The following is a 27,560-nucleotide window of genomic DNA, read 5'->3' as shown; positions in this document are numbered from 1 at the left end:
AAGAACCATTTGGATACACTGGTTATAAACGTGATTTTTAAAATGTATTTCGTTATACTAACAAAGTGATGTTTTAGAGTGGTAAAATACATTTTCACGTTCATTGAATACCTTTTGTATTGAAAGGTTAAATAAGCCATAGTAAAGATAATCATGTTGTATTTAAAAATATGTGGTATTTAAAGAGGGATGCAAAAGAAAGAAAGGCTAGCTCCTTGGGCAGGGATTCACAAGTGACAGTGTTAGTATTATCACTGTGCTACAGTGTCTGGTTCTTAGCTTCATGGATCTGGCAAGTCAGTTCTTTAGGATTGAAAAGGTTGATAAAAATTTAGGAACTGGGGTGCCTGGGTGGTTGAGTCCGTAGAGCATGCGACTCTTGATCTCAGGGTTGTGAGTTCAAGCCCCACGTTGGGTGTAGAGATTACTTTAAGAAAAGAAAATTTAGGGAACTGATTGATACATGTTAACCAAAATTACAACAGATTGATCGATTGAATGATTGACAAGCTAGTGTGTCAATTTCTTGATTTATAAAGGAGGATATGCCTTTCCAGTGATTGCTACTGTAACACTTAACATACAGTACATCCTTAACAAATTTGAAGGGAACCGCTGTTTGTAGCTTGGTATTTCTTAACAGTATACTTACACTAATTATTTCTTAGTTATGTCCACCTTAGGTATTATTCCATAACCTTTGTGTTATGGTATTTGAAGATGTAGTTTTCTTACGCCTTCTCTATCTTCATTATAGTTTTTGGTTAAATTAGTCATTGGTTACAGTATTACTACATTATTGTGGCTGAGCCACACTGTATACTATGATTGCTTTTTCTTTAGTAATAACCATATTCTTTAAATTTGCTTTGTTTTCCGTGTGTCTGTCATTAATACCTAGTAACTGTTCCGATAGGTCATAGCCTGTTCGATATTTCTCTAAATAGTCCTGGACACTTCCAAATGGAACAGTTCCATTTTCCGTTCCTGGAGATTTCACTTTAGCAATCCCCCATCCTCCTGTTCCAACGTGGTAGCTCTTCAGGACTGGTATACAGCTGTCACCTTGGAATTTTACTGTTTTGTGTTGGATTTTCTGTCCCTTGGATATCAATCATATTTTTGGGTCTCTTGAGTTACTCGTTTTATTGACTCTCATGCTCTACAATGCATAGGAGGAAACACTTCTGAGTTTTTGCGTACCTGAAAAACTTTTTTATTCTTTAGATTTTTTTGGGGGATGGAGGTGGGGGTGAATTGGCTTAGTATGGTATTCTAGGCAGAAAATTTCCCTTGTGATTTGAAGGTATGGTCTACTGTCTTCTAGAGTGCTGTGAAGTCCCTTGTCATTTTGATTTGTGTTCCTTTATCGTGAGCCAGTTTTCTTTATGAATGTTTTTAGAATTCTTCTTTCATGTTTTTATATTTCATGATGGTCCTCTGAATTGCCCAAACATACTGACTTAGAACAGTAAACATTTTGTTTGTCAGTGATTGCTGAAGTGGGTGTTGAGAGACAGTTCTTGGGTCTCAGTTCCTGCTTATTTGCACACAGATGCACTGACAACTTTTGTTCTTGATTATCTTTTCAAGGACGTTTATATAGCAAACAGCCTTGGAAGGTAGAGGTAATGGCTCCCTCCGTAGCAGAGCAGGTTTATTTACTGTCTAGCATAGGTAAAGACAGTGTCTCTGCCCTTGGGTCAGAGACTGAACAGGTTCACCTGCAGCCCATCATAAAATATGAAGTTCCCTAAATTCAGGGTTCCTCAGTTGTGACGCAAACCTGGGACAGAGGGGCCAGCGGAAACTGATGGGCAGATGAAGCTCATGCTTCATGCTGTGCCGTCAGTCAAAGAGTCCTTTGTTTCTGACCAGGAGTCTTAGGTCTTCTGCCAGAGTCCACGAAACTGTGGCCAGCTAGCCTGTTAGCTTGCAAGTAGGGTAAAATCTCAGAGCCTCTACACTTCTTGACACTGGGTGAGACTTCTGTTGGTCTTCCTCAGATCATGTTGCTCTCATCATTTGGTGGTTCTGCTGAACACGTGGGTGCTTTTAAGATGGTCTCACTCCCATGTCTGGCTGTTGATGCTGGGCCTCTCTTTCCATGTGGTCTCTCATCTCAGAAGACTACCCTTAGCTTCTTTACATAGTGGTGGCAGCATTCCAAACGAGAGAGCGGAGGCTATAAAGGCTTTTGACACCTAGAATTATGTGGTGTCACTTGTGCTTTGTTTTGTTGGCCACGATGAGTCTTGAAGCCAGTTTAAATTAAAGGAATGGGGACATAAATGCCATTTTTTGATAGGCAGAGTGGCAGAGTCGCCCCGCAGAGGAACATGTCAGACTAGATGGGAAGAATTATTGTGGCCATCTTTGCACATCGCCTGAGTCTTCCCCCGCCCCCAGCATTCACTGTGCTATGTACTTGGTGAGCCCTTCCATTCTAGAGACGTATTTTTCTGTTTGGGAACATTTAAAAATACTCTATCTTTGACAATTTTCTCTTATTTTCTGGTTTCTCTTTCTTGAACACCTGTTATTTAGTTACTGGATCTTGTTGGATACTCTGAATTTTATCATTCCTCCTCTGTTATTTATCTCTTCTTAGTTCTTTCTGGGAAATTTCCTTCATTTTGCCATTCATTCTGTTGAATGTTTTTTAAAAGATTTTATTTATTTGCACAAGTGGGGGAGCAGGAGGCAGAGGGAGAGGGAGAAGGATACTTCCCTCTGAGCAGGGAGCCCGATGTGGGGCTCGATCCCAGGACCCTGAGATTGTGACTTGAGCTGAAGGCAGACGCTTAACCGACTGAGCCACCCAGGCGCCCCCAATTTATTGAATTTTTATTTAGTTTTTAAAGATTTTATTTACTTGACAGAACATGAGTGAGCACAAGCAGGGGGAGTGGCAGAGGGAGAGGGAGAAGCAGACTCCCCAGGGAGCAGGGAGCCCAACATGGGACTCAGTCCCAGGACTCCAGGATCATGACCTGAGTTGAAGTCAGACTCTTAACCGACTGAGCCCCCCAGGCACCCCTCTTTTGAATTTTTGAATAGCAGCTACCATGTTTTCATTTCTGCAGGTTCAGTCCTGTCCTCTGTTCCTTTCTTTCTTTAAAAAAAAAAAAAAAAAGGTTTTTTTGTAAAGTATGTTCCATGCCTAGCATGGAGCCAAAGGTGGGGCTTGAACTCATAACCCTGAGATCGAGACCTGAGCTGAGATCAAGAGTCAAATGCTTAAGGACTGATCCACCCAGATGCCCCTCCTTTGTTCCTTTGTTACAGCTTCCAGTTTTTCTCTCATGGGTGTAGTATCTTTTATCTTTTTATCTTTCATCTTCTTTATCTTTTATCTTTATATTAATGATTTTAAAAAATATTTTTCATCTGGTCCCTTTATTGTCTATTTCTTATATATACCTTTTCTTTCTCCTTTTAAAAAAATTTTTTTTTTCATCTTGGAATCTTTCTTTAGTTTTCTAACGATTCTAGGTCTTCATTCATATGTAAGAGAGAGGACATAGGTACACTAACACTCGCTCACTCTGTACCCAGGTGGGGCTCGCTGACTAAGAGTGCCAGCAATCAGCAGGTAATGGTGGAAGTTTTCCAGATGACACTTACCTATAGGCCTGTCCTCTGGGGTGGTTCAGTTTCTAAAGAGAAGAATCTTGTCATCTGTGTGTGTTCTGGGAGCAGGGTGGGAGGAAGGGGACTGGCGGCCTCACTGTTAGTGTGACTTTCACAGAGCTTCTCGTCATACTCTAGCATTTCATCCTCATTTTCCTCTGGGGCATTATGGACTTGAGTCCTTAGCCTCTTTGGTTCATGGAGGAGGATTAGTTGTTAGGGTGTGCGGGGTGAGGAAGGCTGTGTGTGTCTTGCTGACCCTTCTGTGAACTTCACACAATCACCTGTTGGTAGCCCAGAGCTTCGGTCCCATTATCTGTGGTAGGTCTAGGTTCTACCTCTTGCTCACTGGGTTATCTTCCTCACTGGCTTTTTGTTTTCCAAACTTTCATTGCTTTCTCTTTTCTGCAATTGTCTCCTTTTTTGTCCTTTATTTCTTTGGGATTTTTCCTGCTGTTTTAGTGGAGTTTCAAGAGGGAGCATTGGGATAGATAAATGCCCATGGTCAACCAGAAGCCTCCTGTTCCCTTCTTATAGTTTCTTGGTACAGATCCTGTGCTGATTCTTGTTCTGATTATTATTGTTTTCATTGATGTGGTGAGTTCTTCAATTACTTGTGGTTTAGTGTTGATGAGAGGGAATACTCTGAGTGTTTTCAGCCTTTGCTTCCTCCCTAGGCAATGAAGATGGACTGCTGGCTGGTCCTCTTCAACATGTAGCCTCACTCACAGGCTTCTTCAAAGATAGCATGTCTGAGTCTTTCTTTCCCTCTCTCTCCCACACCTTTCTGTGGTGCCAGTCCAGATCCAGGATAATTCTTGACCCCACATGCTCTGTTTTCACTGTATAAGCAAAAGATTCTTGATTTTGCCTCTTGAGGGTATTCCAGCTCTTCGGTAGAACAGCTCTTTGGATGATTCCTTTTGGCTTCTTCATCTCACTTGATTCTCCTTGTCTATGGCAGTACTTTCTCATATATTGGGATTGAGAGCTGAAGTTTGAGTTTTTCTTTTCCTTGTTCTAGTGATTTCTGAGAAGAGGGCAGAAAGTGTTTCTTCTGCCGTCTCTTATTGGAAGTGAACTCATTAATTTTATATCAGCTTTTATTAGTTTCTGTCTCAAAAAATGAACTTTTTAAAAAAAGGATTTTATTTATTTGAGAGAGAGACAGATAGAGACAGAGCACAAGTGGGGTGGGCGGGCAGAGGGAGAGGGAGAAGCAGATTCCCCACTAAGCAGGGAGCCCAATGCAGGGCTTGATCCCAGGACCCCGAGATCATGACCTGAGCTGAGGGCAGACACTTAACCGACTGAGCCATCCAGGTGCCCCTCAAAAAATGAATTTTTCCTTACATCCTCCAATTCTGAGGCTTTTTTTTCCCCCATATGTAGTCAGTACACCTGAAATTATGACTACATACACACTGAAGTATTTTTCTTGCTTAATTTTTGTTTTATGTTCTTCTAGGGATGATCCACCAACACATTCTCAACCAGACAGTGATGATGAGGCAGAAGAAATACAGGTTGGTTCAAAAAAATAATCCATTCTATAGACTGTTGTAAATTAAATGAGCCCTGAAATGGTTCTGATGTTTATGTATTAGCATACATTCGGTAAGGTGAGAAATTACATGAAAACCTCACTTTGACATGTAGTTTGTCTTCAGAAAGAGATGTCTTGTATTTATGTATCATTTTTAGATGGAGCATTGCTTTTTGGAAGCCCAGTACACTATCGACGTTTAATATTTTGTTTCTGTCCTCTTCATGCAGTGGTCGGATGATGAGAACACAGCTACGCTTACGGTAAGAGCAGAGCCATGCCAGTGTGGGGACAGCCTCACACTGTCACATAGGGTGCTTCAGGTTTTGGTTTGATATGCCGTTAGGGAGTTTATAAACCAGCAGGGAAAGGTGTCTCAGTGTGGGAGTAGATGACAAAGTGCTATCAGAACAGAGAGAACAGTTTTAAATGCATGTTTCTCTGTTGGCTTTGATTTATTATTTTGGAAAATAACTTGAATCACTGTTCGTTGGCAAACGTGGCCTTGCCCTTCTTTCCCTTTGATTTCAAAGGAAATATTTTAAGTCCATAGTTGGTGCTTTGACTTGTTTCTTTTGAGCTCTGAAAGAAGTAATCAAGCCTAACATTGAACTTTGAGGTTCCCAGATCTGCAAAACCTAAAGTGAAATCTATAGTCACTTATTCAAGTATATTTAAATGGCATAAAAATTATAGTTTCTTTCAAGTGAGAGTAGAGAAGTGTGTGGCTTTAACCAATATCTTATATAAAAATGTAGAAGTCGATTAAGTATATTATAGTCTTTCAGGATAAAAATGCTGTTGTCTAATTCAACTTGAAATATATTTTTAATAAAAATATTTTTTTAAAGAATGAGTGAAGTAAAACATGTATTTCTAAAAAATAGTAGATAAATGAAGCTTTTTATACCTTGATATAAAAGAGAAAGCTTTTTATAAAATTCCCTGCAAATATATGTAAAGGCACAAGGGAAACTAGTTTTAGGGAAGGTTATATTCTAATACAATTCTAAATAAGAAGATACTTCTGTTTATTTTAATGGAAGAGACCTGGTATCCACAGTACAAGAAAAGTAAGTGGAGATGCCTAAACCAACATATTTCCTTAGGTATAAAAAGCATGCCAACATGTGCAGAAAGGGAAAGTGTCTGTGGTTTATTTTACTCTGGATATCATGCAAATCAGTCACTCTCCATTTCTGAAAATCCTGTTCAGTTAAACATGCTTGTTATCTCCTATATTCAGGGCACTATAGTGGATTCTGAACAAAGATGAATTTGGTTTGATATGCCGTTAGGGAGTTTATAAACCAGCAGGGAAAGTAGACACTGAGAGGAGTGTCTACTCCACACTCCTCTCAGTGTGGGAGTAGATGACAAGTGCTATCAGAACAGAGAGAACAGTTAGAACTGAGGTCATCTAGAAATGGGTAAAGGGAGACATGATATTTGACCTGGACCCTTAAAGTGGTGAGGATTATCAGTGCCAACTCATGCTTTCTAATAGATGGTTAGATAGGGAAATTAATAATTTACGTGTATGTATCTACCAAACTCCATTCACTAAGGATGGAAGCAGTGATACAGTGACATCATGGTAACAGTGAGTATACCTAGTGCCCTGATCTTGGTTTCTAGATACCTTCTCCACGAAAAGTAATTGAGGCTCCTTTGAGAAAGTCAAGACTGGGGGTAGGAAAGTGAAGATGAACTTGTGATAGCTTGTGTCAGAAAGTAAGAATGAGGCAGACATGACAGAAAGGATGCAGAGACCAGCTCAAATGGATTCCCACTGGCCAAACAGCTGAGTGTCAAAACAGGGATGTTAGTGGAATATAACCATTTGCTAAGATCAGTGGTCTGTGATCCCATACCAACAAATACATGGTTATATTAAATAAATGGGAGCAGAAGGGAAAGCCTTTTATAGTAGGAAAGGCACCAGCTCACAAATGTAGAAGAAATTATAGAATTGGAAATCACCATTTGGTAACCATCACAGTAATAATTGATGGAATAGATGTTAGAACTCGTGGGTGAGTATTTGATGGGAAAGAGGACCCTGGAATATTCTCAAGGTATTTCCACCAAAATTACTTATTAACTATAAAGAGGAAAATAGTAACTTTACGGTAGAAAGACCTGGTAGCCAAGTGATCGGCATTAACCTTGTCAGTGATGGGACAGACCTACTACATTGTGTGCCTCCTGATACGATGCACTAAGAAGGACACATCACCTGCCAAACATGCATAACCTAAATCTGATGAGGAAACCTCCAGCAAATGCAACTTTTTGGAAATTATATAGAATAACTGCCAGTACTCTTCAAAAATGTCAAGGTCATGAAAGGTAAAGGACAACAGAAAGAAGGACTGTTACAGATTAAAGATTGAGCAGACATGACAGCTAAATTTGGTGGTGTGATTCTAGACTGGATCCTCAGAAAGAAATGTTTTTCTTTTGCTAAAAAAGACATTATTGGGAAAATGGGTACATTTTGAGTAAGATCTGTAAATCTGGTATTCTATCAGTGTTAGTTCCCTGATTTTGATAATTTTGCTAGGTTCTGTAAAAGAATGTCACGCTCTTTTAGGAAACATACTGAAGTATTTGGGGGTAAAAGCGCATTGTGACTTCTACTTTTAAGAATGTAAGAAAAAATTTGTTTTATATATGCATACGTATAAATAAATGCACACATCTGCATAGATTTGTAAGGTCCATGGTTTGGGGTGGGGAAGGATAGGACAAACTTGGTAAATGCCTGGCAGAAGAGTATATGGAACTTCTTGTTACTCTTCTTTTATGCTTCTGGAAGTCTGAAATTGTTTCAAAATAAAAAGTTACTAAAGTGGTTTGGGTTTCGCCGGGTGGAACTAGATGTTGTTGAGCAGGGGAACATTCATGGCAGACCACTCTCAGTGAGGTATGTGGGCCAAGACCCAAGGAGGGATATATAAGCTTTGACGAGTGGTAATAGTCCGTTAATCTAGTACAGAAACCTGGAATTACAAATGGGAAAACACTGTTGAGGGGGTTAAATCTCAAAAGTGAGAGCAGTTTGTTAAAAGTATACATATCAATAACAGCAGTTATGTTAAGTTTTTAAAATGCTGTAATTTATGGACAGGCACGTATGATCATTAAGTATAGATTATGACTCTAGAAGAATATGCCCAAGTCTGTAATTCTGATTGCCTGTGGGGAGGGGAAGGGTTAGGATTAGGGAGGAGAGTGAGGAGGTAAGAAGCTTCATTTGTATTGTAACCTTGTTCCCTTAAGAAATTTAAAGGTCTGGGTTAAGTATACCAAATTGAATGGATACAGAAATACAGGTATACATTTTTTTTGTATATTTTAAACATTTCATGATTTAAAAAACAAAAAAAGAAATACCCTTTCTGGATGGGTATGGTAGGTGTAGTTGGAAAGACAGGAGTTTGGATCACAGAAAGTCGCCAGATATGATAAAAAATGTAGATTTTTATCAATCACAACAGGAACCTTTTCCTGGAAAACTGAGGTGTATTGCATATTTGAAATCAACTTGAGCTAGGAACTTAAAAGAATCCTATTAGTTAAATCTGTTGAAAGGTAATTTTCAGAAAAAGGTAGAGTCGTGATTCCCATATTGATATAAAAATCTTTAACATATGTTGAAGGTTTTATTTAGCTCATGAGGGATCTAGGCAGATGTGTTAACTGGTTCCAAAGAGAATCCAAAGGACAGACACATGTATAGATTAGAAATATTGAAATGAATACATAAATGAGGCAGAATTGGTTTTGCCTCCCTCATGGGTGGGGGGAGGGAAGTCAACTGGTTCACTCTCAGGCAGGATAGAATTTTTATGTCCATAGAAATACTTTTCATTGTTATCACTTACCTACGGTTTTCCAAATTATAAAACAGCTCATAGACCTAGCTAGAGTCAGGGAACCTGGGTGGCTCAGTAGGTTAAGTGACTGCCTTCGGCTCAGGTCATGATCCTGGGGTCTGAGGATTGAGTCCTGACATGGGCTCCTTGCTCAGCAGGGAGTCTGCTGCTCCCTCTGACCCTCCCCCATCTTGTGCTCTCTCTCATTCTCTCTCTCTCAAATAAATAAATAAAATCTTAAAAAAAAAAAAAAAAGACCTAGCTAGAATCAGATAATCCAGAGGGCGTGCTGTAGGTAGATAGTAGAGTCTTCCACTGAAGCACACATTTTTCTCCACAATACGTAAACTTCTTATAATTTAAATTTGTTTTGGGATCTTTGTAGCAGGATTTCCTGAAGTTGAATAATTTGAATATGTGAGGTAATCTGTCACCTCTCGAAATATAATACATAAATATAAAGCAATGTGAAATTTTATGGGTTAGGAAAATTAAATTGTTTTGTCTTTGAAGATTGAACCCCTTCATGTTGTAAAATTTGTATAACTACACCGTTCATGAAAATACTGCTAATGCAGATTTTAGATAAGTGTTTTTATGGATAGAATCCTAGCCGAGACACATCAGCAACTTCAGCAGATCATAAGGAAATTACTGGCTTAACATAGATCATAATTCCTTCTCATGGGGAGAGCCAAATGGTAGGTAAAGGACTCAGGCTGTTACTCATTTTGAAAGCCTCTGTGAATGGCTGCTGTTTGATTTCCTGTGTCTAAGCTGAAGATGTCACACGGAAGATGGGCACGGTGGCAGATACTAAAGATGCTGCCAGCCTGTCTAGAGATCATAGACATCTGTAGCAGAAAGGAAGGAGGTCCAGTCAGCTGTGATTTCTCCCTTCTTTACTCACTAGCTTACTGCTTAAAGCTGGTTTCTAGTTTGGGGGATAGGTCACCTTTTGTTTTAAACTGACATTTTTTGGTCTTTTTCCAGTCTTTTTCCCAGACTCTTAACACAGTTTTCTCTCCGTCGTAACTGGATTAGATTAAGGGGGTCAACAGAAGCCATTTGATTTATTTTTGCAGCGTGTAGTTTGGCTCATTCTAGACCTGGTCTAACTTTTTTCCCCTACGGAAGAACTTGTCATTACTGGACTTTTTCAAAATTTGCAGTTGCCCAGTAGAGGGCGGCAGATATAAAGGGATAATGTGACTGTAGCAAACCTGTTAATATTTTTGTATTCTGTCCCCTGCAGGCTCCACATCCGATTCTCTTAGTCCTTTTCTCTGCTAATGTTCGTGTGCTCCTTAGCTAGGGACGTAAGGCTCGCAGAAGAGTGTTTCTTCACGCTATTTCTCTTTGCTTCCTGGTCGAAATGACACTTAGGAACGTTTTGGTTACTTGCTTATATAAAATGTGCATTTTAAAGTTAACCAAAAAGGAAAGAACATTTTAACTGCACCATGGTCCTATTTTTGAGTTTTGTTTATATTAAAACTTGTCTGGAAATAGCAGAGTTTAAATACAGTTAAGCACATCATTTATTTCTCATTTTCATGAAGGCTTTTGGGGATATGTCCAAGAATCTTTTCCTCTAGATGGAAAGGCTTCTGGCCCTTTAAATGTGAGGTGTTACTTTGAAACTTTGGAGTATGGGTACAGGTGACATTCTGTCTGTCTCTTTTCACTTAATATGTTGGTTTTGTAGGTGTTAAGAGAACCATTCAGTCCTTCCTCACGTCCCCAGATGCCTCTTGACATCTGTCTTTTTAGCTTCATGGGTTTTGATTGTTTTGGAAAGTACCATTTGGGCACTTGTTATTTTTTTTCCCTTTCTGGTAAATACTTGATCATTCATTTTGTTTAGCTCATTCAGAAATTCTGATAGTGATTCGTATTCTGACTTATTTTTAACATGCTTAATTGTTTAACCTTGAGATTTTGATCTTGTTTTCTGTGTTTATTGTGATGTTATCAACCTGCCCAAATGATTTCTCCTTTCTCTCTGTAGGCACCGGAATTTCCAGAGTTCACCACGAAAGTCCAAGAAGCTATCAATTCCCTGGGGGGCAGTGTATTTCCTAAGCTTAACTGGAGTGCCCCAAGGGTACGAACACATCAGTAAATCTCTCTCTTACTGTTTGAATATTCTTTGTTTTGCTATTCATTTCTTTTTATATCCCCACAGAGGGTTTAATTTTATTCCTAATTCTAGGGAAAACACTGCGGAATTTATTTTTATTTCCCCCTTCTACTTTTCCTGATTTCCTAAGTCTGTAAAATACTATATATTTTGCCAAAAGACAGTTGCAGCCTCTTGTGTTGCTGATTGTGCTAGAATCTGATTAAGGCCGTTCTCTGCCCCTTTCAAAACTTCAGCTGTCCAGTGTAACAGAGAAATTTTTCTCTGTTGAAAAATAATGAAAATTAAAATGTCACAGGACCTAGACATAGAGCCATTCGGGACATCAGCTGACATTTTCTTAAATCGTGTTTTATCATTATGACATTGCATTGACAAGATTTTTTTAGTCAAGGTCTATGGAAAAATTTGCTCTTTTTTCTAATCTAGTGGAAAACAATTATGGCAGCAGAGTTCATTAAGGAATCAAAGACTTACTTGCATTTTCAAAAATCATCCCATGGGCCTTTCTTTTCTTATTCTAAAACGAATGACAAATTGTACCTCATCTAGCCTTTATTTTAACTGATGAAAATTAGTTACACATGTACATCATTTAAATTTTTAAAAGATCTGGACTCTTGTTCCCTAAACCAGCAGGTCCTGACACTTCCTTTGCTTTGCCATTTCTCACTCCTCAGAGGGAACTGCTGTCCTTGTTTCAGTTCATTCTTTTGTTATTTTCCTCTACGACTTTATCCTTTAACTACCGATACTCATTATTGCTGCCCACTCAGGAACGAGAAGATTCCACTCTCTCATCTCCCATTCCTGCTGCTTTATACTCTGCTCTCCTCATTTGAGTACTGTCGTGTTTCGTTTAGGTCAGGATGCAGTGTTTCTGACACTCTGGTGATGCAGACTGTGCACGTCTGATAATTACTGTATAGGATGACTTCGTGTTCTTGTTCACCCTTTGTTTTCCCTGGAATTCATGGTTTTCTACGCGTCTACTGTTGTTTCACTGGAATTAAATCTCTGGTCAGTGTACCATTCTCAACCAGAAGTTCATCGTCTTTTTCACTGGGAGGAATTGTAAAGAAGTTATTATAAAGAAGTTATTAAAACTCATTTTTAGTTCGTATATGAGCACTAATTTGAATCATTTTTTACTGCTGAACTGGGCTGAGGTTTTCCACTTAAGGATGGTGGATTATTTGTGGTTTGAAGTTATTCATTTGTTCATTTATATTTTATTTTTGTGTGCCTACCATGTGCCACTGCTTTCTTTCACGTGTGGATAATTCATTTTTTGCAATCATTTGTTTTCTCAAAATTAGATTACTGCCCTGTGTCTGATCTATGGGAGCAGTATGTTTAATAAATGACGTAATAAATGTCATTGTTAGGCATGTTTTGCTAAGCTTTGTGCCCAGTGTGCCTGCAGTTCTTACCTTTTTCTGGTTTGTATGTATGAGACGTTCAGCATTGAAAACTGCGGTGGTGCAGAATGTTTCATCTCTTCCCTCTCTGATCTGGTAGACATGGGGCTGAACTGTCCAGTCCTCACATTTCAGGAGTCCCAGCTGTCACTGCCCAGAAGCAAGAAGAGAAAAAGTGTCTTCTTTTTCTTAGAGAGTAGCTGGTCAGGCTCTTTCTTTACACCTTGATCTTTTAGCTCAAGTGTCCGCACTTCTCATACTTCTTCACCCCTCTTTCATCATCAGAAGGGCAAACACAGGGAAGTGCTTGGGCCTGAGCGGGAAGGTGAGGACCTTAACAGCTCAGTGTTCGTAACCCAGCGTGCAGCATGCAGTGGCCCTACTCTCAGTCTTTCAGAAGTGTGATTTGACATTGGATAGTATAGCTAAAATGTCTCACCTGAACTTTTCTTTAAACGAAATGTGTGTTATCAGTTTTGTGTATAGGCCTGAGCCTCATACATAGCAACTGACTTGGAATATATGCTAAGTTGCATGTGCTTTATCATTATTTAGGATGCATACTGGATAGCAATGAACAGTTCTCTGAAATGTAAAACCCTCAGCGACATCTTTCTGTTGTTCAAGAGTTCTGATTTCATCACTCGTGACTTCACTCAGCCGTAAGTATGTCTCTTCATCTCCCATGTCAGTAGTTTCTGTACTTACGAGAGTTTGGCTGAAGGCGAAATCCCATTGCTTCTAGTACTGTTAAAAACAACAGTTCCGGGGCGCCGGGGTGGCTTAGTCAGTTAAGTGTCTGCCTTCAGCTTAGGTCATGATCTCCCCGTTCTGGGGTTGAGCCCCATGTCTGGCTCCCTGCTTAGTGGGGAGTCTGCTTCTCCCTCTTCCTCTGCCCCTCTACCCCGCTTGTGCTCTGTCTCTATATCTCTCTGTCTGTCTCTCAAATAAATAAATAAATAAAATCTCTTAAAAAAACCCATAACAACACAATAGCAGTTCCATATAACAAGTCCTATTAAAGTAGACCTTTCTTTTCCTTTGATGGTAAATGCGCTGCAATGAATATTCGTAAATATCAAGGGCTTTCTTTGTATCTGCCCATTAAATATTTTGGTAATTTTTTTCTCATTATAAAATCAATATATGCTTATAGAAAAACAAAATTAGAAATTTGAACTAAACAAAAACAGGAAATATAGAAGCACCCATGACCTCACCACAGTTAGTTTTATGTCCTTCCAGAATTCTTTCTTTTTTTTACGTATAATATAGATATACCTGTGTCTAACCATATTCTGATATTTTAACACAGAAATGGGATCACGTAGTTCATCTTGCTTAGTAGCCTGCAGTATAGAGCTAACATCTTTACGTGTCATATATGCATCATTGTTTAAAATTACTTTAATGCATTCCACTGGATAGCTACAGCATGATTTGTTTGATCAGTCTTGTATTTGTAAATAGTTCTATAGTGAATATCCCTGAGCTAAATTTTTATGCATGTTCCTAATTTTTTTCCTAGAATAAATTTCAGGAAATGGAATTGCTGTTTTCCTTTCTTTGCCAGTTACTCTTTAGCTAAAGAACTCATAGGCAGGTAACCCACCTCCACCGTTGACCTGCCGGTGACTCTTTATGCTCTCTCATTCTGTCATCAAATAGGTATTCTTCTAGATTTCCCATCCTACCCATCATAAACAAACCAGTTATCGCACTTAAACTACTACTTAAACCAATGTCTAAAGTAAGGCATATCACAAAATCCAGCAACTAAGCGGGTGAATAGGGGTGCAAATACTGTGTACCTATGCCACTTCTTCCCCGTCCGTCTATGTCGTCTGCCCTGCCCATTCACCCCATTTCAGCTTCAGACCCTTTTTTGAGGAGAAGCCTGGCACAAAAAAATAAACTCACTGCATGTCAGTTGTGCACCTGGTCTTTGGCCTCTGAGTTCTGCAGCTTGGGCGTTGGTTTTAGTATTATAATAACGAATGAAGTTCGGTGTTAATAAATGAGTCTGGTTAAATTCTAAGTTTATTATAAAAGGGGTTTACCTGTATCGATACTTCTGGCTCATTTACAGAGAAAAGCTTTATATTGTTTTCGTATTTCATTGTCCACCTTTTGTGGTCACAGTGGCACAGACATTAGTAGGTGTTTGGCGGCCCTTGTTTAGTAATAATGCTGTGGCATTTCCGTTCTAGGAGAGTCCCTCTGATTTGAGGAAGTCGTCGCTGTCTTCTTTGTCCATTATAAAGCTTTTAAATATCTAATGCTTTAAGTAAAGGGGCCTTAAACTATATTACATTAAAAATGCTCTGTACTTGCTAGTTATCAGATAGGGGTTTCCATGTACCTTTAACACTAGTTGCAGTGAGAGTATGAAGACATCTTTTCCTTTTCAAAAATTACTGTAAGTCGCTTTTAATTTTCTGTGGCTGATGGTTTTTTAAGTCATCTTTGCATCTTGGTGAACTGCTGCTGCTCCCTAGCCCACCTCTTTCTCTTTGTCCTGCATGAATCTAACAGTAGTCCAGGAGAAGGTAGAAATACCAGTCAGTTGTTTGGCCTTCTGTGCTCTTTGACTTTTGCCTGGGAGGGAGGTTAAGGCAGCAAGTGAATTTGAGGCCTTGGATTAAGAGTGTTTACCCACAGAATACCATGCTTCTCCTAGTCTAAATAATTGGGAGTTGGCAGAAACAAAACCCAAGCACCGAGCTTGTAGCCTTTCAGCTGGCCGGCTCTAATGAGTCACCTTCTTCTGGAAGTATTTGTCAGTAGGAGGCCGCAGAGCTGTAAGTCTTATCACCATAAAAATCTGTATTGATAGGATCTTTAGTGAAAGATGAACTTTTGTCTCATAGGCCTTTCAGGAGCCTTGAAAGATTAAATTCGGAGTGTAATTCTTTAATTTAGACAGGATTGTGTCAATGATTTAATCTCTTTCCTTCTATCGGTTGGAAAATCGAGGCCTAAATCTGCTTGGTCATTTGTTCCCACAAACTAGTTAGTAGAACCAAAACCAGAATATAATTTCCATAATGCCTTTCTAAATGGTTTCTGTATTTTCTCTTAGTAAAGTCATAAATTCCTCCTTTTAAAAATGCTTCAAATTAAAATAGAGAATATCATAAAGAATTTAATTTTGTAAGAGTTTATTATATAATAAAAATGTTATAAATAAAAACAGTAAATATAAATGTAAATTATAAAAAGACTTTATGGAGTTATTATATAATTATCTGTGATATGTGTAAGATTATATAATATTATAAAAGTGACATCATATTGTTTTTATTATTTTGGGGCTTACCTCAAAAAAAGAAAGATATGCCAGTCAGGATTGCAAGCTAACAGTAGGCCAACTAAAAGTAGTTCACACATTCAGAATTTTAAAAAATATATTATTTAATAAGGACTCTGGAGCGTGGGTATTTCTGGGGTTAATTGAGCTGCTTTTCAAGGTCTCCAAGGAGCCAGGCTCTTCCAGTTTTTCCCCTATGCTCATGCTTGGCTTACTGGTGTGGTATTAGGGATTATCACCTACTGGTTTCAAGACTGCTGTTACAGTTCTGGGCATCACGTGAAGACGTGACAGTATCTGAACCTAAAATAGAAGAGTGGTGTGTTTCCTCTCACTACTCTCTGTATGTGAGCAAATAAAGCATTCTGGAAGCTACCCAGGAGACTTCCTGTCAGGCTCATTGGCCGCATAGTGACCCAGCCTAATCCAGCCGTTGGCAGAGGGAACAGAAATGTAATGACTGGTTTAGACCGGGGCTGTCAGACGTTAGCATGCATCAGGATCATCTGAGGGCTTTGATGAAACACAGATGGCTGGTCCCCTCCCTGAGGTTCTGGCTCAGTAGGCTGGGAGTGGGGCCCGAGAATAGAATTTCTAAGAAGTTCCCAGGTTACCCTCATGAGGCTTGGGGAGGCCCACGCCTTGAGGACTGCTTAGATTAAGCAGCACGTGCATCCCCTGGATTCCTGAGGGGACTGAGAGTACAAGTGCTTCCTGATGCAGCAGCCACAATTGTGTTAGCAAGGATGCAGGTCGGGAAGAGCTCGCGGGAGAACAGCAGCACTATCTGCCACAGTTGTGAGCTGATACAGATTATTAAGTACTCTTATTTTTCCTGTTCCTCAAAACTGGTTATCGTACACAGGAAGCTTTAAAAAGTGGAAGTTGAAGTATGACACGTTTAACACAATCTGTCGCACTAGACTCACTGAGTGAACTGTTTGCCCAGATATAAACATTTTATGTGGTTAGACTTGTTGAGTCTCAAGGCTGCTTTCAGCAATTATTTTATTGATTAAGTGTCACTTCAGTAGGCCAAGGCAAGAAAATAATATCCGGTATTCAATTGGCATTTGGAAGGAAGGGCTGAGCGGGTGAAAAAATTAATCCATTAAGTGTTTCTCTGAGGGATTTGTCACCCACAAGATAAATTTGATTAGAGGTTAGGAAATTTCCCTTGTCTTAGTAATTTAACTCAGCTATGCTTGACGTAATTTGTATGCATTCTTAAGATTATCACAAAACTGGTTATTAATCCTAAAAGTCAGCAAGTAGTCTCAGGAGTAAAATTTTGTGTGTAAGTTGGGCCTGACTGAACCTTTACCTTGTGATTTTTAGGGCCCATTTAATGAGATGACACTTTTTCTGCTGTAAGTTATTTTAATTTTAGATAGCATATTTTATCTCTTTTTGAAGAAGAATTCTATGAAAAATCAAATGACGTACCCAACGATCCTTAGTTCATTATTGTTTACTTTTATCTTTGTTTTTCCACCACCAGTGAAATCTGGAACGGCATCTGTGCACCAGAACTCTTGGTTCTGTGGGTTCCTCATGAGCAATAGTCTCCAGCACCAGAACTTTAATGCTTAATGTTCCATGGCTCTGCAATTTTTTTCCTGCCCATAATTTACACTTTTTCTTATACTTAGCAAGTGTTTACTGTGAGGTATAAAGTAACCTTCCAGCTTTTAAAAAAAGCTTGCCAATGAGACTCGTGCCCTAGTAAATATCTAGGGTGGTAGGCCACTTTAAAACATTAATGATTGTGTTTACTGCCACTTCAGAAAGCTTTAATGAAGATGTTTTCTCACTACTTATAAAAATGGTGAAATTGTGATCTCAGCTAATGGACGTAGGTAATACCTAAGTTGCCTAGAGTAAATTCACATAGATATTAGTCTCAAAATATACCAATAGTGTGATTCTCCTTCCCCTGCTCCTGCCATGTGACTGGCCCAAATTAGAGGCCCAGTTCATACCGTTTGAGTAGGTAATATTGTAAATCTGTACGTCCAGTGCCAGAATCTCACCCCTTACCCCCGACACATAGGATTCATCTTCAACTTAAATGTTTTCCTCTAGCGTTGTCTCTGTTTTCATCTCCGTCAAGCTCTTTCTTGTACAGTGTATTTCTGAATTGTAGCACGGCTCAGCCCACTGCAGGCACATGCATCCTTTTCTGGGCGTCTCCTTCTTTCCTGGTAACAAAGCATGGGACACATTCTGCCCCATCCGTATACTAGAGTACATCCCTATATTCCTGATTGTGCTGCCCTCTGCTCCACACACCCACATCCTTATCATTGAACGTATTACATTTGTTCTTTTTCCTTGTGTGAACTGTTTGGAATGGCATGATAAAAACTTGTTGATTACAGTTATGAAGTTCACAGAAAAAAGTATGTCAATCTTAAGACATGTTTAGGGCATAATGAATAGGTCTATTTATGCTAAGACCTTGTGGCTGACAGGAAATGCAATTTTGTTGAAGTTGAGGGAATGAATTGGGAAGTAGCTTGAGTAGAAATGAAAGAAAAAAGATAGCCTTCTTGCCTGCCAGTGATCAGTGCTGGCCGAGCACAGTCCTTGCAGTTTTGGGCTAAAATTTTTTTTTTTCTTTCTTTTCTTTCAAAAATTTGGATCTAGAACATTACTCTCAAAAATTCCTGTTTATTGGCTAATTTCAGAATGTTTTAAAAATACATTGGTATAATTTCATAGTAGCTTTCATCAGAATAGACTTTCGGGTTTTGTTGTTTTTTTTCCAAAATAAAATCTTTACTGTTTTTGTACCTGAGAATTTTTTTTAGTTTATAATTCCCATTGTAGATAACGTAACATTCATCATTTAATAACATTTATGTTTATTTGGAGTTTTAATGGCTAGCTAGAGGAACTATAATTATAATTCTATGTGGGAGCCTCCTTTCTATCCAGACCATAAAGCAGTGACTTTGATTTAATACTACTTTCTCTTGTTACCTTGTTGAAAATTTCAGTCAAAGAAATCTTCCAAGTTATAATAAAATATTTACCCAGGAAAAAATTTAGAAGTGGGATTTAAAAACACACTTGGACACGCACAATAAGCTCATAAGTGTACATGAAAATTGTTAGTAAGTACTAATTATAGCTAGCCTGTTCAGGTTGGCAGAGATGTTCAAATGAGATTCAAAATGTTCTTATTTGTAATTATAAAAGAACTTTAAGAAACTGATCATTAATTTCTGGTTTTAGCTCAGTAGCAGGCTAAGATAACTTGAAAAAATCTTTTGTTACAAATTATCTAGAGATGCTGGGTAAAATATAAACTACAACAGAAAAATGCATAGCTGAATTCACGAGAAACAAAAGGCAAATCCCAGATGCAAGAAATTTAAAGAGCATGGAAAATCAGAAGGTTAGGTAGATAAGCCTCCTAGGGGTCGTTATCAGAGCCTATAAGGGACATAACTTTTAATCCCTTTATGGGATTGGGGCCAAGCATTAAGCCAAAATAAAGTGAGGATTTGGAAAAGAGACCGTTCTGCGCCTTCAGTAAAGATGAACAAGAAAAAATATTCATCCATTGGCACAGTGACAGGGAAGCAGGACTGAATCCCCTTGGGCTTTGGGTTTTTCATTTTTAATGAAACGTCAGGCCTATATTTCATTATGAACTTTGGGAAACAGAATTTGAACCACCTGCCTGTTGGAGATCTCCCATTAACTAAGAAATTAATGTAAAAAAGTCAGTCCTCCAGTCATTTTTACTTTCGAGGCACCTAGAAGATGCAAATACCGAGTGCCCTGGGAAGACTCAGCAACGCAGGCCTCATGGGACCCCCAGAGAAATGAGCCGGACCAAATAGGCGCTCATGTAGAAATACCAAGATCCGCGAGAAAACAGTCGATCATGCCTCAAGATGAGACAGCAGATGAGAGGAGGAAGTAGAGCTGTACCAATTTAAAATAACAGAAGTCTCAAAGATAATATAAAGGAAGTGTTTTAATTAATTAAACTCATAAAAAGAATTGAGACTCTTAGAACAGGTTTTAGGTACATGAATTTATATATAAGGATTGTAAAAATTCCAGTGTTGTTAGTACCCTCATTATCTTACTCATTTTTGCTTCTTAAACCTACCTCCTCCAGAATGTAAGTGGGTAAATATTCACACACAGCATTCTTTGCAGTAATTCAGCTAAGCTCTTGAAAATGCTATTATTGACCTTTACATTCAGGCTTAACTAGCTGGCTTTGCACTCTTCTCTTGCGGGAACCGTACTGGGCCATCTGGTTAATCATCTTAATAAGAAAAATCCTTATACAATAATCTCACACACCACAGACATTCTCACTTCTACTTTCTGAAACTAACCAGGCTTTTAAAATAACATTAAATGTTAAACCAATCAACACTTAAAAAATAAATGTTATAGGATGGGAGAATGCAAATATGCATTAAAATGTATACCTGTTTTAAAGTAGCAATGTGAGGATTAACCAAGGGCTGAATCAGTATTGGTAGGAATATCAAAGCAGTGAAAACATTAGACAATGAAGGATCTGTGTTTTGGAATTGTGCCTTTTGGGTTTCCTGTAGTATTTTAAAAATAGATAGATATAGAACATCAATCTGTCTTGTTCTTTATAGAATAATAGTAACTATCCTCTGTTACCAGATTTACAAAAACTATGGCACCCACAGGATTAAATCACATTTCAAAAATGAGAATGGTAGTACTACACTAACCATTACAATAATGCCGTTATTTTGTTTATTCAAATTCCTTTGCCATTTCCCTCTTTCCATCTCCCTGTATGTTTTAGATACATTTAAATTAAGAAAAGATAGTTCAGTTTTATCATTGATAATGAACTATTGGTTAGTTGGAAGCCAAAATATTCCTTTTTTCTTCTTTCCTACTGAGGTATAATTGACATAATGTTATATTAGTTTCAGGTGTACAACATAGTGATTCCATATTTGTATATATTGTAAAACATAAAATATTAACTTTTAAAGTAAGCTTGAATTGGCTTATAAAAGCATTACATGTGCACTTTGTACTTTTATGTATTTTTTAATTTCTCAAAACTAAATAAAATTTGTATATATGTGTTTTAAGGATAAAAGGAATTTTTATAATAGAGTTCATAAAATAGCAATTTTTACTAATTAAAATGTTCAGACTGTTAAAATAGGAAAAAAGGCAAGGAATCTTTTGAAATGAAGAAAAATTTATTATGTGGAACTATTAAAGATAAGGACATTTTTTTAGATGTATCTGGTATTTATGGTGTTTTATTTTGGTTTTTTTCTAGCTGAAATCTGAGCTTTAACAGCAGCTCTTTTTTTTTTTTTTTTTTTTTTTTTTTGAGAGAGTGTGCGTGTGCACGGTGGGGAGGGGCAGAGGCCGAGAGAGACAAGCAGACTCCACAGTGAGTGTGGGGCTCAGTCTTAAAACCCTGAGATCATGACCTAGGCTGAAATCAAGAGTCGGACACTTAACCGACTGAGCCACCCAGGCACCCCTAACAGCAGCTCTAGAACCTCCATCCTTGCCAGTTTAGTGCCCTCCCTACCACTTTCTTGATCTCTCACCTTTCAGAGCCTTGGTATCCTCATGTGATAAATTGATATTAATAGCACTTTCTCATAGGATTATTGGTGCCTGTTCATTAACACAGAGAAAACCCATTGTTTTTCAACAAAGCACATTGGGTGTACTTTTCTTTTTAATTCAGATTATATCTGTCCATGCCCAGTTGTTAGTAGGAATAAAGGTTCTTTTCTGAGAATCTCAGCCAACCAAATAAATTGGGATTGTTATTGTTTATAGTATAAATTACAAATGATTACAGAGAATTCTAACCTAATCAAATATTCAGGGGAATTGAAAAGCTTTTCAAACTCAGTTTTACTTGTAAATTGCTTAAGAGATCTTTAAAAGTATTTTTTGTTTTCTTTGCATGGGGTTTTTCTTTTTACTAAAAAGGTCTCTCGACTGCAAGTTTTGCTCACTCTTTAATTGTTGGTGTTCTCCAAGGTTCTGTCATCTGCCTGAGGTGATTGCTTCTGTTTACTTCCTCTACTTTAGCTCTTATACCTATGTGATTATGTAACTCCAGATAATTGTCTTCAACTCCTCCCTCTCTTTGAGTTTCCTTATTTCTGGTTGCTTCCTAGACATCTCTGTAGGTTCTCCCAGGATGTCTCCCACTCTCCACATACAAACATAATTCTCTCCCATCTTTCCCTCAGCCCTGTCACCTGCTTTTCTCTCAGTCTCAGTGAATAGCATTCCCATCACTGTCCAGCCAGTCTTTGAAACCAGACCTCAGTCATCCCAGCCTCTTTCTCCTTCACCCCTCACTTTCAGTAGGGTGCCAGGCAATATTGGCTTTGCCTCCTGAATAACTTTGTATAGTGCCTTCCTCCTCCCCCACTCCTACTGCAGCAGCTAGACCTTTATCTCTCCCCAGGGCTATTGGATCGAACCTTCTAACTGGTCTCCCCGCCTCCCTACTTGCCACTCCTCCCCTCTCAGCTGTCCAGTACCATTGCCACAGTGGTAGTCCTAAAGCCCTCACATGTTTAGGAACTTAGCTCCCCATTGTCTGTATAATAAAGTACAGCCTCCCAAGAGAGACAAGACCCTTCACAATCTGGATACTCCTCCTTATCCAAAATTTTTCTCCAATGTCGTTTTTTTTTTTTTTTTAATTGGGGTATAGTTGACACAATGTTTCATTAGTTTTGGGTGTAAAACATAGTGATTTAACAAGTCCATGTTTTATGGTATGCTCACCACAGGTGTAGCTGCCATCTGTCCCCATACAACACTCTCCCAGTGCCACTGACTAGATTGCCTATGCTGTGTCTTTTATCCCATGACTTACTCATTCTTTAACTGGAAACATGTATCTCCCACCCTGCTTCACCCTTTTTGCCCATTCCCCCACTCCCTTCCCCTCTGGCAGCCACCAGTTTGTCCTCTGTATTTATGAGTCAATTTCTTATAAACATGAGTCTGTTTCTGCTTTTTGTTTAACATACCCATATCTTTATCCATTCATCTGTCGATGGACACTTGGGCTGCTTCCATATCTCGGCTGTTATTAATGCTACAGTAAACATAGGGGTGCATAAATCTTTTTGAATTAATATTTTTGTTTTCTTTGGGTAAATACCCAGGAGTGGAATTGCTGGATCATATGGTAGTTGTACTTTTACTGTTTTGAGGAAACTCCATACATTTTTCCACTGCGGCTGCGCCAGTTTACGTTCCTACCAACAGTGTGCAAGGTCTAACCTCATCTTTCGGCTGTTCTCCTTGCACTCTACACTCCATCCGCGCGAATCCGAGGTAGTTCTCTGCATACAGCCTGACAGTTCTCATTTCTCTTCCTGCTTTAGTGCATGCTTCCCTTTGCCTTAAATGTGGACCCTTCCCTTCCTGTTGAATGAAGCCTTCTCGACTACCACCTCCCCTCCCCACCCCCCAGAGAGCTAATCAGTTTTTCCTTTGTGCTATCGAAGTATTTTTATTTTTGCTCTCAGTGTTTTTAATTTCTTTGTCTACTTTTTAGGCTTTCCCCACCAGACTAACCTCCTAAAGAACAAGGGACTCAGGACATTTTAACATTTCTGGTACCTAGCCAGTTCTAGGCATAGGGAGACATTTAACAAAGGTGGTTTAGAAAATACATGAAAAATTGTTAATGAAGTGGAGGATTTTTAGAGGGGGAAGCAGTAAATGTAAGGAATGAGTAGTTTATCAAATATTTTTTTAAATGGCATGCAGGGTAAGGATTGGATTAACTTTGTGTGGCTTTAGATGGTAGAGGTAATGTCAGCAGAGAAGTAGACCTCTGGTTTAGCCATAAGGAAGGCAATGAGAATTGTAGAACAGCCGCGCCATCCTGTCTTCATTTGGAATCTATATTTAGACAATCTGAGTTTTAGTCCTGGCTTGGTCACTAAATTTGGTTGTTTCTGGGTCTAAATTTCTTTGTTTTTTGACAGAAAATGAAGATAATAGTAGCTTACTTGGTGGTTTTGAGGACTAGTGAAATACCATTTCGGGTGCCTCAGCTAACATCTGATGTTAAAAGTGCTTAATAAATGTTCATCAGATTTGAAATAGCCTCCTGTTCCTGGATTCTTCTAGTAAAACCTTACACATATCACATTGAATATAAATAATGTGTGTACATAAACTGGCATGAAAAAAATTCAGTTGCCTTTTTTTCTCTTAAAGATTTATTCATTGTACTGATGATTCTCCAGATCCTTGTATAGAATATGAGGTAAGGATTTATTTTTTAAATCTTGTAATTGATAATCCTAGATGAAGATGTGTTGAAAATTGCTATCTATTCTTAAGCAAAATGAATAAAATTTTTTGTTTCAGTTTCTCTGGGAACGTAGAGCCATTGAATTTTTAAGTTTATGAAAAATATATGTATAAGTAAATATATACACACATATATACACAGTATATACATACTATAGAATGTATGCATTTTGTAATGAAACAAATACCTTATACCCATCATCTGGCTTAAGCTGGGTAGGCTTTTTAACCTGGTGTATGAAGAAAAATAATCATCACCATTTTACCATTTAGGCTCAGTGGACCTTTTTATTTTTTTACGTTGTTTACTCATTTTACAAATTACATGGAAGTTAGATTGAAAGGATACTGGAAAACATTTTTAGAAGTAGCAATAAGAATTCGAACATAGCAAACCCAAACTTTATTCTGTAGTTTCCTGGTTTGAAGTTATATGCTCCCCCCCGCCACATACCCCTCCCTGAAATGGGCAGTGTTCTTGGACTCGAGTAACTACTCATCAGTTGTTATGAGTGACTCTGAAACATACTTTTCTTTTAAATCTTGATTCCAGGTTTCAGCTATATCCCTGATAGGCTCTTCCTCATCATTACTCCTGGTTCTTCTTGGACTTGGATTGTCAAAACGTAGTACTTTTGAAAACTTTGACAGCTCGTAATTTGTTAAAGAGAGTGGTCATCCTGCTCCATAATTGCAAACCACTTGGATTTTTGGATTTGTAATACCAATTAGAATTAGTCCAGTGGTCTTTTAAAAAAAAAATTATTCATTAAAAAAAAATTCATTGTTTGCTTTGTCACCTTTGTATACACTTTCAAAACTTACCCACTGACTCACTATATCAAGACATTTTTAATGTGTTGAATATATATTGGTATATCTTCTGTGATTATACCATGTTTGTAGAACAGTTAATTTACTATTTACCAGGCCACCAAACTGGATCTTTTAGCACTTACAATTGGGCTTTTTACATACCAGTTGTGAAGGGTTTTTTTGACTTAATAGCATAGTATGAGCATATCCCCAATCATTAAACATTTTTATAACATTCTTTATATGTATATATTATATTCATATCATTTCACTGAACAAACATCTATTAAAAACCTGCTGTGTCTTATCATTTGGTGCTGGAAAACACAAAATGACAAAGATTATTTCTCAAGTCTTGCCCCGAGGCATAATCTCTGTTTGAGATGTCATCTTCTATCCCCAAGATTGATTTCACCATCAGTTTGCTCTTGTATTGCTTTTTTGGGAATATGCCATTATCATGTTAGTGCATAGGGTTTAAAACTCAGTTTTAAAAGCTCAGGAAAGTGATATTCTTAGAATAATTAAAATGAAAAGTTGCAAGCAGAATTCTATATGTAGTGTATTCCTTCTGTGTGTATTTAAAAAGATATATACATGTACTCTATGCTCATTTATTTGTAGATTATTTCCAGAAAGCTATGTGAGAAATTTACAGCACCATTTACCTCTGAGGGGGAGGACAGAGGGACTGGATGGGTTGGGGAGGAGTTTTTACCCTTAGGTGTTTTTTCAATCAACGACACAATGTATGTGTTACCTGTCCAAAACATTGTTTCAATAAAGATTATGCAGATTTTCCAAAAAATTAATGTTAGTTTACAACAATTGCTTATTTCTTTGTTGCTTAAATAAAAATTACTGTAGCCCTAAAATCTATATTTGCCAGTATTAGCTTTTAATAGATGACAACTGTGTACATTTTTAGTTTTTAGTTCTTCATTTAATTATTAGGTTCTTTTTAAAAAATAAAGCACATGTAAAACTTGACTAAGAGCTTACAACCGTGAAAATTGAAATCAGTGCATTTTAAAATCCTAGGCATATTTTAACAATATAAGTTTTTTTTTTTTTAAAGAAAAGCAATTTACTATCAAAAGTTAAAAAGTGTAAGAAAATATGAGGAACTGACCACCTGGATATATCCTCAGTATTAGCATTTTGGCGTTTAACTTCCCTTTCCTGAGATAAGTGTGTGTGTGTGTGTGTGTGTGTGTTTATATATACTCTCTTCATAAAATACTTTGCATGCCATTTTTTTTTCACTTACAGTGTATTTTTCCAGTTCATTACCTTTTTTTTTAGTATCAGGATTTTTAGTGGCCGTGTATCTTATATATTGACAGTTTTACTTAGTAACATTTTTTAAGCACCTGATAGGTATTACGTGCTTGTGCTTGGAACATAAAGATGAATAAGACCCAGTAGTTAGGAGGGAAGAGAGATTTGTTCAAATTATCATAGTATAACTTGGTATGTATGTGCATACTTAGAATGTTAGGTGCAAGAAACTGGGAGTATGGGAAGGGAGGACACTGAGCCCACTGGCGGTTATTCCAGGAATGGGGCTTAGTGTAATTTAAGTTCCATCTCTTAGGTCTTAAAGGGCAAAGAAGTGTATGCCAGCATAAGGGAGGCTGGAGGCCCTGGCCACGTATTACAATTAATACTTCAGAAGAGTAGGACTAGTTTTCTACAAAGAACATTGTAAAAACATACAATGAAGCATACATTTGTCAACTATAGTATTTATAAAATTATTGCAATTTAGTACTATATGAGAATTTGTACATAATAGTTAAGTATAGTAGTAGAACCCATTTATGAGTTGGGCCAGTGATAGAATTGTTTTACTTTAAAGTAGTGGCAAAATCATGGAAGGGTTATAGTGATTTTTAGTGATAAATTAATAATAATTTTATCAGAGTATTACACAATGGTACTAAGGTAGATAACTAGGATATCTTTTTATTTTTTGATATACTTAAAAGGGTGAAGAACATAAATAATTACAGGGCAACTGTACCCAATGATGATAGGATTCGACTTCATCATCCTTGGATTTGTATATTACGTCAGAACTCTCAGAGTGATAAATAAGCGACAAAAGTGCATTTTGTCATAAAGAATTTTAACAGCATTTCCCCCACTGACTGGACTAGTAAATCTGTCCCCTACATCTCATGATAAGAATGGTTTATGATGCCTTTTCTTCCAAACTATTTGATAATGGCAATGATTAAAATATACTCTTGGCATAAAATTGGTAGACTAGTAAACATTCCCTTGTTACATGGTTGTGTTACATTTTTCCTCTCTCTACAGCTTGTTCTTCGAAAATGGTGTGAATTAATTCCTGGGGCCGAGTTCCGATGTTTTGTCAAGGAAAGCAAGCTTATTGGTGAGTTTTTTCATCCATTAAAAGAAGACAAGATTTTTTTTTCTTTTTAAGTTTATTTATTTT

At 37.8% G+C, this 27,560-nt stretch overlaps 1 protein-coding gene across 2 annotated transcripts in view; it reads left to right on the top strand.

The window, feature by feature from the left end:
• Positions 1 to 27,560, top strand: part of CDC123 (cell division cycle 123) — a 59,137-nt gene that overhangs the window by 16,918 nt on the left and 14,659 nt on the right. Inside the window, exons 3-8 of one of the 2 annotated variants that reach the window (XM_045793931.2) lie at positions 5,102 to 5,159; positions 5,410 to 5,442; positions 11,072 to 11,167; positions 13,180 to 13,286; positions 24,185 to 24,233; positions 27,422 to 27,497. In XM_045793931.2, coding sequence (XP_045649887.2) covers positions 5,102 to 5,159; positions 5,410 to 5,442; positions 11,072 to 11,167; positions 13,180 to 13,286; positions 24,185 to 24,233; positions 27,422 to 27,497 — 419 coding nt within the window. The remainder of the gene's footprint in view (positions 1 to 5,101; positions 5,160 to 5,409; positions 5,443 to 11,071; positions 11,168 to 13,179; positions 13,287 to 24,184; positions 24,234 to 27,421; positions 27,498 to 27,560) is intronic. The other variant, XM_087857713.1, reaches the window with a different exon arrangement.

This window comes from Ursus americanus, chromosome 31, assembly GCF_024610735.1.
Source record: "Ursus americanus isolate L20-20 chromosome 31, mUrsAme1.1.p, whole genome shotgun sequence".
NCBI classification, from domain to species: domain Eukaryota; kingdom Metazoa; phylum Chordata; class Mammalia; order Carnivora; family Ursidae; genus Ursus; species Ursus americanus.
Note: the sequence above shows the minus strand (reverse complement) of the source record. Positions and strands in the feature narration are given on the sequence as shown.